This window comes from Cryptomeria japonica, chromosome 7 (assembly GCF_030272615.1).
Source record: "Cryptomeria japonica chromosome 7, Sugi_1.0, whole genome shotgun sequence".
NCBI classification, from domain to species: domain Eukaryota; kingdom Viridiplantae; phylum Streptophyta; class Pinopsida; order Cupressales; family Cupressaceae; genus Cryptomeria; species Cryptomeria japonica.
This window is the reverse complement of record NC_081411.1, coordinates 613451052-613466372: the sequence shown is the minus strand read 5'-3', so window position 1 is coordinate 613466372 and position 15321 is coordinate 613451052. Positions and strand designations below refer to the sequence as shown.

The window sequence follows — 15321 nt, the reverse complement described above, 5'->3', positions numbered from 1 at the left end:
CCACGTCAAAGATATCCTCAAGGGTGATGAATTGATAAAGGGATCGTTCATTTAAAGGAGATCACGTTGAAGCCATCTAATTTTGATTTTGCCTAGGCGATTTCCTTGTTTTTGCATTCTAGAGTTAGCTCTCAGGAGAGGTATGACGATACGGATTTATTGTTCTTGAACGTTGATCGTCATAGCTTAAATTTTGAATTTTGAAATTTTGAATTCATAGCTCAATAGTCGTTTTTAGGAAATGATTAATAAAGGACTAATCATGAAGTTTCCTAAAATTAATTTGATCTATGCTATTCATTGCAAAATCATGGTACTAATTTTGAAACGTTGTGTAGGCATCAAATGGAGATCTCATCAAAGAAAAAATCAAACCGGATCAAGGACGGTCTTCGCCGGGACGATCAAGCCAGGACAAGGGCGATGTTGACGTGTGTTTTGTACACAATCATACACAGAATAAAATACCTAAAGGCATCTTATCCTCTCTTGAGAAAATAGTCTCTAACTGCTGAAGATCTGCAAAAAGGATCAGTTAGATGGACTCCAAGGTTCTTTTAGTGGGGTCTCCACGTGTGGACAAGCTCCAGTGGTATGATGTGATTTGCTGGAATCACAAGGGGACTTACATTGAACTTCCGATCTGCTTTGCTGGACACAGGCTCTTACTAACTTAGATTTGAAAAAATGAAAAAGGAAGGGCGAAGAGAGGATCTAATCCTAATACTAAGAATGTAGGAGCAATGATTTGATTTTTGACAAAATTCTAACTAGATCTTGTTTTGACATCAATGGAACATCTACACAAGACTAGTGCGATCTTCTAAGGGAGCTTTATGATGTTCAAATCATCACCGCAGGCATAGATACCATCCAAGTTGATGCATATCAATGAAGAGGCGACAAATTGAAATTGAGCTTAAGCTGAATGATTCCAGTTGACTACGCAAGGCAAGTCTGCAATCAACAAACTGCTAGTAGTATGGATGTACGAATTCCACCATCAATCAATCACATTTCCTCCATTCATCTAATTATCTACCATCTAAGATTGAAGACTTCAACAAGAAACCATGCAAATTGCAAGAAAACGACATATTTCACCATTACTTCAATGAAAATGGAGTTTGTTTACAATCAATGGCAACAATTTCTTGCCTTGTCCTCCTATTCTACTCTAATTGCTATTCTATCAACTATATTCTAACTCTTCCAACTATTTACAACTCTCTCTAATCATCTAAAAATTCCCTTTTACAAAATGAAATGCCTGGGCTTATATAGTGCCCACAATACAATTTGATGGCTTAGATCAATTCAAGATCAATGGCCAAGATTTTACAATGAAAACCCTAATTAGGGTTTGTTACAACTATTACATAACATTTAATGTTTGACCAATGATAAAATTGTATTGCTTGGACACATGTCCCTTCTAGAAAAATCGACCAATGGATAGCCGGGGTAGGTACATCGAAGTTTGTGCCACCTTCCATGAGTTAAGTACATTGAATCTGGACATGCTGAGGTGGACTTCACTGACTGGAGGAGTGATGACTGGGATGCCACCTCATCTGACACTTGAAGCTTGCTAGATATTCAATTTGATGTCGTTGAGAGGCTATCTTTAATTAACTCTTGTTCTAACTCCTTTTGTCCTTGATGTGTAGGATGATGTACCTCGCCTTGGAACGCTGGATTGCCCTTGATGATGTTAGTCCAAAGAAGGTTGTCCATGTCCTGGCTTGATCGTCCTGGCGAAGACCGTCCTTGATCCGGCTTGATTTTCCTTGATGAGACCTCCATTTGATGCCTACACAACATTTCAAAATTAGTAACATGATTTTGCAATACATAACATAAATTAGAGAGCAATTTCTTAGGAAACTTAATGATAAGTCCTTTATTAATCATTTCCTAAAAAACAACTGAGCTAAGGCAAAACAAAATTTTCAAAACCCAAAATTAAGGAAATGACGATCAACGTTCGAAATTAAAACAATAAATCCATATCGTCATACCTCTTTGAGAGCTTAACTCTAAAATGCAAAATAAAGGAATTCGCCTAGGCAAAATTTGAAATTCGATAGTCTTGATGTGATCTTCAAAAGAACGTTCCTCTTATCAACTTCGCCACCCTTCAAGTCTTGGACGTGATTTCCTCTTCAAGTTAGCAATTTCGCCATCTTTGATATGTCTTTGACGTCCTAGGCAACTTCGCTCAAATGGAAACTTCAAGTTCGCCTCTCCTTTGGATAGTAGTTTCGCACCACCTTTGATTGAATTCGCTCCTCTTCTTGAATGATAATTTCGCCCTTCCTTTGTATGAAATTCGCTCCTCTTTTGCCTTCTCCAAGTTGCATATGAGAGATGATAAATGATGATGTGAAAATGAAATAAACACCTTCCTTTATAGGCGCTCACCTTCATATTGACCTTAGGCCGACTTTTTGCAAAATATAGCAATTAAAACGATTTTTAAATAAATAATAAAGGCCGACCTTGACAAAATAAACCCAAGCGCTCCCTTTTGATTTTTATTAAATTAATAATTAATTATTAAATGCCTTTATTTTTAATTAATAAATTTCGATTTTTTACAAAGGCAAAAAATAATTAATAAATACATACCATGCGCTATTTAAATGCTTTTAATTAAATATCGATTTTTTTCCAGCATTTAAATAAATTTAAAAAATGTTTGTTTAGCGCCCAAAAATGAAAAAGTGGGAAGATACGTACCTCATCGCCCTGGTCCCTGACTGAGGGACAGGAGCGATTTTGCTCTTGTGGGCCTCATTTCACTTCATCACCTTCGAAAATTATATTCAACGGATTCGCAATGCCTCCTTTCATTCATTCATGCCTTGAGATCGGTTGAAATTTGGCGAGAAAATCATCTACAACAAAAATCGCTCTGGTCCCTTCCTGAGGGACAGGAGCGAACTTAAGCATTTTGGTCCTTTGTTGACGTTTGATAATCTTCAATTTGTCTTCAACGGGTTCGATTGACCTCCTTTCTTGCCTTCGAACATAAAATTTGCTTGATCTTTGCCCAGATCGTACCTTATGAAGAACTTCGCTCTGGTCCTTCAGTGAGGGACAGGAGCGAATTTGACCCTCTAGGCAAAACTTCATCATTTCATTGTTTTTTGATCAAGTCTGGATGCTCTATCATGCTCATTTCGTCCTTCACCATGCCTTTGATGTCTCGATTCGTCCAAACAAGGTCAGGAATGGCTCAACTAAGCATTTTCGCTCTGGTCCCTTGGTGAGGGACACGAGCGATTCGCCTTGGTCCCTTGGAGAGGGACATGAGCGAAATTTGACTTTTCGCACTCTCAATCAGGACAATTTTAATGGAATATAACATTTAAGTATAAGTGACATTTCCTTCTATGTTTCTTCTTTCTTATACTTTAAGTTATATTCCATATATACTTTCAGGATGTTTGAGAGTGGTTTCAGACCTCCAGGAGTTATATTGCAAAATCTAGTTTTTGGAGGTTTTTCAGTTTCCAGACTTAGTCAAATTTCAGGATCAGGACATTCCAGACTTAGCCAAATTTCAGGATCAGGACCTCACTCAAGCCGGACTTGCTACCCTGTTGATCTCCCCGACAGCACTTCAAGTTATATTCATTTGATAAAATGTACCTCTTTGGACCTTCTCACATCGTCAAGACGTTAAAATCTTGCAAGGACAAAGCAAAATTGGATTTGTAGCTCCGGTCCTTCACTGAGGGACAGGAGCGATTTAGGCAATTAGCACTGTTATGGACGTCCCAAAAATCTTCAATTTATATTCAACGCATTTATCTCATGTTTTTCCTTGTTTTTGAACGTAAACTTGCCTTGACCTTTGTCTGGATTTTGCATAATGAAGGAAATCGCTCTGGTCCCTGGGAGGGGGACGAGAGCTACAAGGTACCTCGCCCTGGTCCCTTGGAGAGGGACAGGAGCAATTTGGTCAATATAGGTCATTCTCCTTCGTTTTTGCACCTCAAATTATATTCATTTGGCAAAGCATCTTCCTTTGGACGTCCTCAAATCATTAAGTCATCAAAATCTTGCAAGGACAAGGCGAAATTGAATTTGTAACTCCGGTCCTTCACTGAGGGACAGGAGCGATTTTGCTCCTACAGGCCCAAAATAACAAGATTTTTCACATTTTAACACTTCACAAGGCGAAAACAAATCATTTGAAATGCTTAGGATCAAAATTCAAAAAAGTCAAAATTTGGTCAAAAATATTCAATTGGACAAAAATTCACATTTCATCTTCAACACTTAGACAAATTTAAGCTCTGCATCAACATTCCAATTGAAAATTAGACCATTCTGGCGAATTCATTTCATTCAAAATTTGCATTCTAGAAAAGGAAATTCAAAAGCCCTCAAAAACCTGACTGGATTTTGGTCCGAAAAGACGGTAATTAAAACCCTATGGCTTGACCCTAAATCCAGACAATTAACAAACTAACAAAACCCTAAAAAAAAGCAAAGCGAAAACGAGCAAAACAAGCAAAAAACATGGGTCCCCATTTGCAATGGGGCGATGTGTGAAAACGTCACAACAGGCGACCTCTTTCAATCCAGCGTTCCAAGGCGAGGTACATCATCCTGCACATCAAGGACACAGGGAGTTAGAACAAGTGCTCGTTGAAGAAGTAAATAGTTCCAGATGAATTAATTGAAGCAAGCTTCTTAACAACATCAAGTTGAATATCTACCAAGTTACAAGTGTCAAATGAGGTGGCGTCCTAGTCATCATTTCTCCATTCAATGAGGTCCACCTCAGCATGTCCAGATTCAATGTACTTAACTCATGGAAGGTGGCACAAACTCCGATGTACCTACCCCGACTATCCATTGGTCGATTTTTCTAGAAGGGACATGTGTCCAAGCAATACAATTTTATCATTGGTCAAGCATTAAATGTTATGTAATGGTTGTAACAAACCCTAATTAGGGTTTTCATTGTAAAATCTTGGCCATTGATCTTGAATTGATCTAAGCCATCAAATTGTATTGTGGGCACTATATAAGCCCAGGCATTTCATTTGTAAAGGTTAATTAGCAATAAGTTAGAGATAGCATGTAAATAGTTGGAAGAGTTAGAATATAGTTGATAGAATAGCAATTAGAGTAGAATAGGAGGACAAGGCAAGAAATTGTTGCCATTGATTGTAAACAAACTCCATTTTCATTGAAGTAATGGTGAAGTGTGTCGTTTCTTGCAATTTGCATGGTTTCTTGTTGAGTCTTCAATCTTAGATGGTAGATGATTAGATGAATGGAGGAAATGTGATTGATTAATGGTGGAAATTCGTATATCCATACTACTAGCAGTTTGTTGATTGCAGACTTGCCTTGTGTAGTCAACTGGAATCGTTCAGCTTAAGCTCAATTTCAATTTGTTGCCTCTTCATTGATATGCATCAACTTGGATGGTATCTATGCCTGCGGTGATGATTTGAACATCATAAAGCTTCCCTTAGAGGATCGCACTAGTCTTGTGTAGATGTTCCATTGATGTCAAAACAAGATCTAGTTAGAGTTTCATCAAAAATCAAGTCATTGCTCCTACATTCTTAGTATTAGGATTAGATCCTCTCTTCGCCCTTATCTTTTTTTCATTTTTCAAATCCAAGTTAGTAAGAGCCTGTGTCCAGCAAAGCAGATCGGAAGTTCAATCATCACATGTAAGGCCCCTTGGAGGAAACAGCAAATCACATCATACCACGGCGAGCTTATCCACATGTAGAGACCCTACTAAAAGGAACCTTGGAGTCATCCTAACTGATCCTTTATGCGAATCTTCAGCAGTTAGAGACTATTTTCTCAAGAGAGGATAAGATGCCTTTAGGTATTTTATTCTGTGTATGATGGTGTACAAAATACACGTCAACACAGCCCCAACAAGGTACACAGATCAGTGGTTACATTAGCAGATTGAGAGGCTAATCCATGAGGGAGTCCAGTTCACTTACCATTTAATGGGCAGCCTCGATTCTCAGTCTTCAGAAGATGAAGGAACATCAAGTGCACCCCGGGAAGGAACTGAGAAACCAGAGAAAAGAAAGAAGGCTAAGGCTTGCAGAGGGACTCGGACGTCCAAAAGAACAAGAAGGGAAAAGATTCCTATAAAGAGGCCGGAGGTCACTTCATCTTCAAAAGATCCCAATTCGTCCGACGATGCTGTAGAATTGGATTGTATACCTGCTCCGCCTTCCCAGAGCGACATCGATGCATTTGAAGCCAATGATCCTCCTACGCCTGATGTGCTAGACACTGAGCTAAGAGCCCTCGAGTTGACCGAACTGGGTAACCAAATAGAAGGAGAAATTCCATCCACCCAGGGAGTCAAAGTGCATGAACCTACTCAACAGAGCCATCACGAGTTGCTACTCCACCATACAACCAAAGATGACTCCACCATCGAAGGAGAACAAAGGGTAGATGAGACTCATGAGCTCGAAAGAGCTGAAAAATGACCTTCACATGAAGATGTCAGGCAGTTGTTCAGCGAAATAGGGGAAAATTCAGCTCCAAGCAAAGAGCTTCACACCTCTTTCACTCCTCCAGTGGCAAGGCAGCTGCGAACCTGTGGTCAGTCGGTTGAGAACGTTAGAGAACAGAATGCTGACTTGACCTTATCATCAACCCAAACAGTGCCTCAAGAATGGCTGATTGTCAGAGCCCAGCGCAAGGCCGCCACCAAACCACCCATTGACCTAGAGGATATCTTCTCGCGTATAGATCAAGCAAAAGCTAAAGGGAAGAAGAAGCCCAGGGCATATTCTAGAGTGACTAAAGACGAACAAAGGAACCGCACTCTTATATTGCCACCCCGCCCGTAGACAAGCCAGTAGATCAGATAACACTGGCAGATTATAGCATCACAACTATCCCCATCGGACGAGCTACTAAAGAGCAAGAAAAGGAAGAATTTAAGGATTCAGTGCAGAATATACTCAGGCAGCTCGAAGAGATCACAGCGGAAAAGGACATGTATCGGGCCAGTGCTGAGCAAGCCGAAGGATACATCTCAACTCCTAAGGCCATTGCACAATCCCTCTGAATCCCATATTCCCCCAACAGCATTGGCGCAAAGGACCACAACTGAATTTGAAGGAGTACGGGACACCGCAAAGGCCATCAAGGAATGGATGCATGGCATCAAGAAAAAGGGAGAGCAGATCCTTAAGGAAGTAAAAGAAATGGCCCTCCATCAGGAGCTCACTCTAGTCAAGTTATTAGAGGTAAAGAAGGAATCCCTTCACATGCACGAAGTGGCAGCCACTACCCTTCCCCTCATGAGAGCTCTTTTCTGGACACACGCAAATTCCCACATTGTCCGCCGTCAAGGAATGGATGCAGGACATCAAGAAAAAGGGAGAGCAGATCCTTAAGGAAGTAAAAGAAATGGCCCTCCATCGGGAGCTCACTCTAGTCAAGTTATTAGAGGTAAAGAAGGAATCCCTTCACATGCACGAAGTGGCAGCCACTACCCTTCCCCTCATGAGAGCTCTTTTCTGGACACGCGCAAATTCCCACATTGTCCACCATCCTAGATCCTCACAGCGTTAGTGTTCTTAAGGAGTGGTACTGGACCATCACCATGAAGAACGACACCAAAGAAATTATTGACAAAGAAAGTGACGCATGTGAGGTGATTCTGGGAAACATGCAAGAACTAGGTAAGACCATCCTCCGATCAATGGTTTCAGGAAGGATAAACGACTTGTCCGATAATGCAATCCAACCAGACTGGGAAGAAAGATTGGGGACGGATAAGATTTCCTATTCCACTAAGGACTTGAGTTTTGCTGGTCAGTTCCATTCAAACATATTATGCTTTGAGCGTAATCGCTCCAGCTGGAAGGATGGTTTAAAGCACGTGGACCAGTATCTCGAGGGCATGCAATACAAAATTCGCCATCCTCCCATGCCTCCATTCAGTCTGCTCTTCCAATTGTGTATAAAGTTCCAGGAATACATTCGCGAGGAATGGGCAGCAGGTCGTGATTTATGGTGGGAATACCTGCATGGCGAGGATCAATTTCTAGAAAAGGAATGTGAGACCGAAATAGAGAAAGTAATTTCTCAAAAGTGCTTTTTTCCCTCCAAATCTTAAAAGTGCACTTTTGCACAAAAAGGTGACAGTTGACTTTTGGTCAACAAATGTAAAGCTTTATTTGATACATCTTTTTGGATTATTTCAAATTGTTGTAATTATCTTTTTTTGGGTAGTTATTGCCCATTTTAGGGTGGTTGTTGATATTTGCCTCCCATTTATGGGTATGGACAGCCATGCTTTATGGATGAATCTGGGCCACTTGTTTAGATTAAATCTAGGCCATTCATCCTTTTTGAGGCCTATTTAAGGGACTAGTTTTCCCTCTTTTTGTAAGAAGTTCTTGGATTGTTGCGAAAGCTTTGGAGAAATTTACAGGAATTAATGCAAAGAATTAAGACTGTTTTCAAGTTTCCTTGTGAGTGCATGGTCTCCTTCTTCACTTAACTTAGAAATCTTTCAATTATGTCTATTTATTTTACATAGCATTTTTAATCAAGCATCTGATAGAATCCTTGCAGTCCACACCATTAGGGAACGACTGATTGCCTTTCTCTCCGCATGGTTAATCTCGACCTTTTCATGCTTAGTTCGGTTATCAAATACATACTATGAATGTAGAAGTTCTAATATCGTACTTGATAATATGAAAATCTAGTTTCTCCTTTGAAGATTGCACTGGATTTATGCAAACATTGTGTCTAAGTAGCTGGTGATGTTTAATCTAGTTTCTTGGAGGTGTATGTCTGCTTGACTGAATTTGCTATCTTAGTTAGAATTTACAGTTCATGTCTCTCTCTCCCTCTCTATCATTCCCTCCTTTTTCTCTTTTTTTAGTTCAGAAAATCTTCAGTCCTATCAAAATAGTATCAAATTAACCGAAATCATCCGATAGAAAGATCGGAAAAGTTCCAAGGAACTTATCTATAAATTGCCAGTTAAACGTAAGTCCCCCTTGTGTTTCCAGCATAAACACATCAAGCCACTGAAAAAGCTCGCAGTCAAGACCTGACAAAAGAAACCTTGAGGTAGTCTCCTTTGATCACACTTAGAAAACAGCATTAGAGACTCCCTTATTTCAAGAGAGAGTAGGATAATCAGTTGGCTATTCTATTCTGCGTTGGCCGTATGGAGTTTGCAACAATGCGATTCCAGACACGTCAACACGTCCCAAACAAACAAGGCATTGGGGTTGGCGTCCCAGATGCTGAAAAGCTCTTCCAGAGCCAAAATCTCAAATCCAAGATGTAAAACGTGTAGAAGATGGATGATAATTAGGTTACCATCTCCTTATAACTCCTCCCCTCTAGCTCGAACCCTAAAAGTGTATGAAAAGTGCGCTTAGGCTTATAAAGTCTTATTTCTCATTTTTAGTCACCAAGTATAAAGAAAACGCCACTTTTTAAATATAAAAGAATTTCGTTCATCAAAAGGGTCCCTGACAAATGGGAAACATTTAGAAAAGTTCAAGACTTCCAACGAGCTATAACACATGGGCATATGCATCCAGATGAAGCCAAAAACCCCTTATTACTCCAAAATGGCTATAAACATAGCCTTATTTAATTAATTAAACGCTAACTTAGGAAATATTTAAATATATTAAAAATATAACCCAAATAGCTGCAGAAGGATCAAATGACTCCAAAAGCCTGAAACGGAACCTGCCACCTGTCTGTGACTGAAGTCGGAAATCATGGATCCACTGGCAATCTTATCCCTAAAATCTAGGGATGCTCCTAGAAACTAGGAAACACACCCAAATCTCCTGAAATTGAAACCAAGGAATGGTCTCATGGAACCCCAACCCTAGACGCTGTCACAACCTCCTAAAAAGTAGGAACTGCCTCCTAAAATGTAGGAACTACCTCCTAAAATCAAGGAACTGCTCCAAACTGGTCTACTACAGCCAGAAACACCAAATCCAAACACTGAATATCCTGACTGAGTCTCTATCCACCATTGCCAGCCTACAAGACTCCATAATAGGCTAACTCACATGTCTCTACTAGACAGAGCTAAAGAGGGGACATGACACATTGACTCCAGAGTCAATTGGTGAAGCTTTCGAAATCCCTTCACATTATTCCATGACGTACAGAACCAGCAGCGGAGCTCAGGCAGTATATGAAGCAAGCCCTGCCAGGTGTGCTGATTTGATCAATAAGCAATGGTTGCTGAAGCCTAGAGTGCACGCTTCCAAGATGCCCAAAACTCTCACAATCTTCGAGTTCAAGCAGGAATATGTGGACCTGATAAAGATGTTGAGCAGAGTAATGGGATGCCCACATTCGGTGAACTTCGAGGCTTGGATGTTCTTCTACATAGGTGAGATCATGAATTCAAATACACTGATCGACCGGGCTAGATTGATCAGTCACTACTTGCATGAACAATTGAAGAACCTGAAAGAGAAAAGGTCTCAGTCCTTTTTTATGAGCTCCTACCTGTTCTATATGCTTGCACGAAGGGGAGGATTCGATGGGTTGCCAGCAAGAGGAATCATGGGCTGTGGACCAGCTCAGTTAAAAGTGCATGAGTGTTATCCTTAGCTACATCTCTCCAATGTTAGCTCTTACAGGTTGGCGAATGACACCTTCACCATGTACCTGACACGACTTATGCAAAATAAGTTTCACATGAGGTTGTCTCCACAAGCAAGTGCCTTAGTCCAGAGGTATGGCGTTGCGTTCCTGCAATTCCCCAAATTCACCTACATCAGGACGCAAGGGTTCTCCTTCCAGTCTTACAAATTGCCCAGATATTCGTCAAACAAGCTTATATTGTTCGAGCTCATGAGGCAGTTAACTGCCTATGATCAGTTGCAGAAGAAGAAAAAGAAGCAATCTGTTGAATTTCCAATTGTCTTGGGGGATTTCATGGAGATATGCCCAGATTTGGAGGCCGCTGAAAGTGCAGCACGACGGAGTAAGCACAATAAAGAATACTCAAACCTCACAAATCATCCAACCGTGCCCCATCAACCTCTTATAGGAGAAGTGATGAATCTACAATTATCAGAACTAAAGATTCCATTAAGGTCCATAGTTGATCATTATCTTTGGTATTACAAAACCAAACAAAAAAAGGTTTGCACTAAAACATCAAGAGCAAAAGGGATCTTTAATACACTTCTAAAACAACAAGGAGCCACACATAACTTCTTCATAAAACATTTATAGTAGATCTCATTCTTCACATCAATGGTCAGATTTGAAAGTTGAGAACATCTCAAAGCTATGTTCTGAAACACATGATTACTAGAACAACTTATAACATTGGTGTAACAATAAACGAAAGTAATAGTTCACTCAAATCAGAAGAAAGAACATAGAAAAGACCAAAGACTGAATGCAGCCATAATATCCATTAGTTCATCTATTTGCAATTCAGTCCAGAGGAAGTAATCAGAAGTAAATCAAAACAAATGAGCATTGATAACAACAACATCATTCTGCAAAATGATATTAATAAAATACTCATTAGTTATACTCTTTGTTAACCACCAAGCACAATTTATACTTGATCAAAACCAAACAGATCTCAAGGTAGTTTATGATAGTAGAAGAATCCCATACGTCAAAAAGCACATGAAGAAGATCTATATTATATGAACTACAAGGCTATGAAATAGACAGGAGAAATAAGTTTCTTCGTCTAGCATTAACCCTTGCATACTACGAACATGATTGCAAATCATCTTTCAACTAAACTTTTCTATCAGGAACACCTATTAGTAAAATTACACACAGACCAAAATATTAAGTCAAGGTGATCTCGATTTGTTCATTAAGAGTTCATCTCCATAATTAATAGAACATAAAATTCCTACACCTCAGTCGGTATACTTATATCAATGATGCCAAGGCAAACAATCATTAGCTCCTCATGGCTGTACACATCTCCATAAGTCGTTCAAGTCAAGTAGAATTCAAGTCAACAAAAAAATGTCATTAATGAAGATCATTAAAAAAACATAACTCAACCAAGCATAGCTACTCACTTAGAATGCATACAAGTATTCATCACAAGAATACTTAGAACTTTTAGATCAAAAGTCAATAATAAAACTAGTCCATATTATTTAACATAATAACAATATCTAAATTACATATGTAGAGAACATAACAAGTATTTAGATCATAGTTATATAGATGACAACTGTGGATGATGAGTCCAAGACATTCCTGATTCCAATCAAAACATTAACGAAGAATCGATCTATAATACCTTGCAACACTCAAATAGAAATTTAGAATACCTTCTAAGTTCTAACAAAAAGAGTATGCAAATCGAAGATCATGATGATATCTAAATAATATTCTATATTAGATAAGTCTACCAACTAAGGCAATTAGAATCATAAAATCAATATGACCTAGAACTAGGTCAGCCAAACGATAATACTTCAATCTTTTAAATAAGCTGAGTATAATATATCTTGCAATCAAGAATGCAATGACTCAAAAATACTTAGCTTGAATGACGCTGAAGAGTCAGATCTTCAAGCGTACAGGACCAAGATGTGACCATGCTAAACCTTTGATCACAAAACCTTTTCAATCTCTCCTCAATCCTGGAACCTGTCATCAATTTTACAAGAGCAAGAAAGTGCAAGATCTAGGCTACAGGATGCTAGATCTGATTACGGTTAGTACACCCTGGCTTTGATACCATGTTGAATTTTATACTTCCAGATTAAAGTAAAACTTAGAAATCAAAATTTAGTTTCTAATTAAATTGTTTGTTGTAAAACTTAAAAATTTCTAGATCTAGGCATAGCATAGAAATGAACAAATAAGAACAAAACACAATTACCCTAGGAAAACCTCCTAGGAGGAAAAACCCAGACAGAAAAGATCCTCAGATCTGATTATGGATTATATTCATATAATGATTACAACACTTATCTCAAGTACTTGAAGATGTCTGAAATGTTTGCTCTTAGGGCTAATGAAATCAACAACAGGTTTGCACTTTCATGAGCATCAGGTCTCCACCTTAAACACACCAACCAGCACTCAGGCTCATACCCTAGATCTGCACTTTTAGTGCATCTTAAGTCTGCACTTTTGCTTGAGACTGGACTGCAACTTTAGCGCCTTGGACCTAGATCAATTCGCCCTCCTTATGATGGTATTTGCACTTGAAATTCGCACCTTTAAGGACAGATATAATTCGCTAATATTGCTTCTTCAAACTTCGCATTTAGCAGATGTATATTTCGCATGGAGAGATCTGTGAGAGAATAATAATGTGAGGTTGACATTTATTTATATGTGGAGCGAAGTCTTAATTAGGTCGGTTTTACTTAATAATTAGCATTTTATTTATTATTTTCCCTTTTAGCGAATTGCCTTGATTGAATAGGGTCGGCCCTATTTAGGAACACGTTGAGTGTGTGACATGAGGTTTAAGTAGTACCGTGAGGTATAGGGCCCAGCCCTACACGTTGAAGAAAGGGGCCAGCCCTTTGGGCGGATTCCAATGTTGCCCAAGGCAATTGGAATCCGCCATTCCCTAATTACAATCAACAAAATTCCTCTTCAAAGCTCTTTGGAGAGGTTTGGATTCAAACAGCCTTGACTATTTGTTTGGTTGTCCCTCTACTATAGTTTTGATGTTTGTTTCTCAAGGTCTTTTCTTGTTTTAGGCTTGTTCCTTTGTTGGTCCTTGATCCATCATGTTGTTCGTGTAAAAAAGGTTTTGGGGTCCTTTCAAAACCCATTTTTGATTCATAGCTCCAATTAAAACCATTTACCTCAATCAAAACATTTACAAAAAATATTTGAAATGCTTTTTGAAATTAATTGCATAAAATCCAAATTTTCATTAAATTATAACATTACTCACCATGATGTGGGAGGAGACCACCATGGCAGAATACCCAGTCATTCACCTTTAGCACTACTCCATGGCGTGCCAATTCACACGCCAGACGACCACCAGGTTTGAAAAGAAAGCTCCTTTCCTGAATTCCTTTCGGTATCTATTCATCCAAATTGACATAAGCACGTCAAGGCATAACCAAAAGTGTGGATTCAATATTCATAGTATTTAAAATACCCAAAACCATTAAAAATATAGATAGGGTCTTGCAATTGCAGAATATTAATTCTGTTAGAATAATGGTATATTCAATACCCTTAATTTATGTGGAATTCCAATTCAACTAAATATTTTTGCAAAAGCACTCTAGCATTGGGATCATCATTTCAATATGAAGATTTGAGTTCCAAAGTTAGTTTGAAAGAATGGAGCTTTAAGATATTGAACTGTTGAAAAAGGATTCAACAAATAAATCACTCTTCATAAGGATCATTCAATTACAAACTATTCCTTTTTAAACAAAAGATTCTGGAACTCAAACTTCAAATGCTCAAAATTATTCATAAAAAATACCTCTGGAGTCAAATATAAAAACGTGTGTTGAGAGAGGGGGGGAGGGATATTGCAAGTATTGACCCTCTTATAATGTGTCCTTAATCAATTATTTCAACACTTTCATGCTGATCAAATTTGTTTTATATTTCCTTCTTTAAAGAATTTGTTTTTAAAAAAAAATACATGATAGTGATACACCTGTTTGTCAATCAACCCCATTCCAAATATTTGCACTCACTGGAAGAAGAGACTTGGAAAGCATTAGCAAGAACCAAAGAAAGACAACATAAAGGTCTCCTGTGTAGTATGGCATGTTGAAATCTTCCTGATGCCAGACAATCCTCCAAATTCATCACCATAGAGGCATAAATTTGAAACATCGACTAGTCAATCTTATTGACTATCCTCAAATAAAGATGGTTCATTTAATATCAAAATAACTAGCATGGATTAATAACAGAGCTAGTCTCCAAGGAGAAAAGGAGCTCAATACAAATATTGGCCGTGAAGGACAAATTGAAATAAATTATAATGCTCAATACCAAAAACTTGTTCCCCAAAAGAATTAAGGCTAGATAGCCAACTAAGGAGATCGATAAGTTCAACTCATTAAGTACAGAAGAAATCACAAAAATCAACTAATTAGAATTTCAGTAGTGACACATTCTATGTCAAAGAACACATATAACAGTCAAATTTTAGACCACTAATAAAACCCAAGTCTACCTCATTGGCATCTCAACTGATGTCGCTGATGTCAGTGGTCAAGAGATAATAATTCAAAAGTCAACTTAAGTTTTTATCTTAGTTCACATCACTGTTTGCATCTCTATTACTGCACAAATTTTTCATGCCCC

General features: G+C 38.5%; 1 protein-coding gene across 5 annotated transcripts in view; it reads right to left on the bottom strand.

Annotated features, from left to right (window-relative positions):
* The window catches only part of LOC131045037 (shewanella-like protein phosphatase 1), a 174163-nt gene that overhangs the window by 54806 nt on the left and 104036 nt on the right, over positions 1 to 15321 (bottom strand). For all 5 annotated transcript variants that reach the window (XM_057978544.2, XM_057978546.2, XM_057978545.2 and 2 more), the window contains one exon: positions 13934 to 14069. In XM_057978544.2, coding sequence (XP_057834527.1) covers positions 13934 to 14069 — 136 coding nt within the window. The remainder of the gene's footprint in view (positions 1 to 13933; positions 14070 to 15321) is intronic.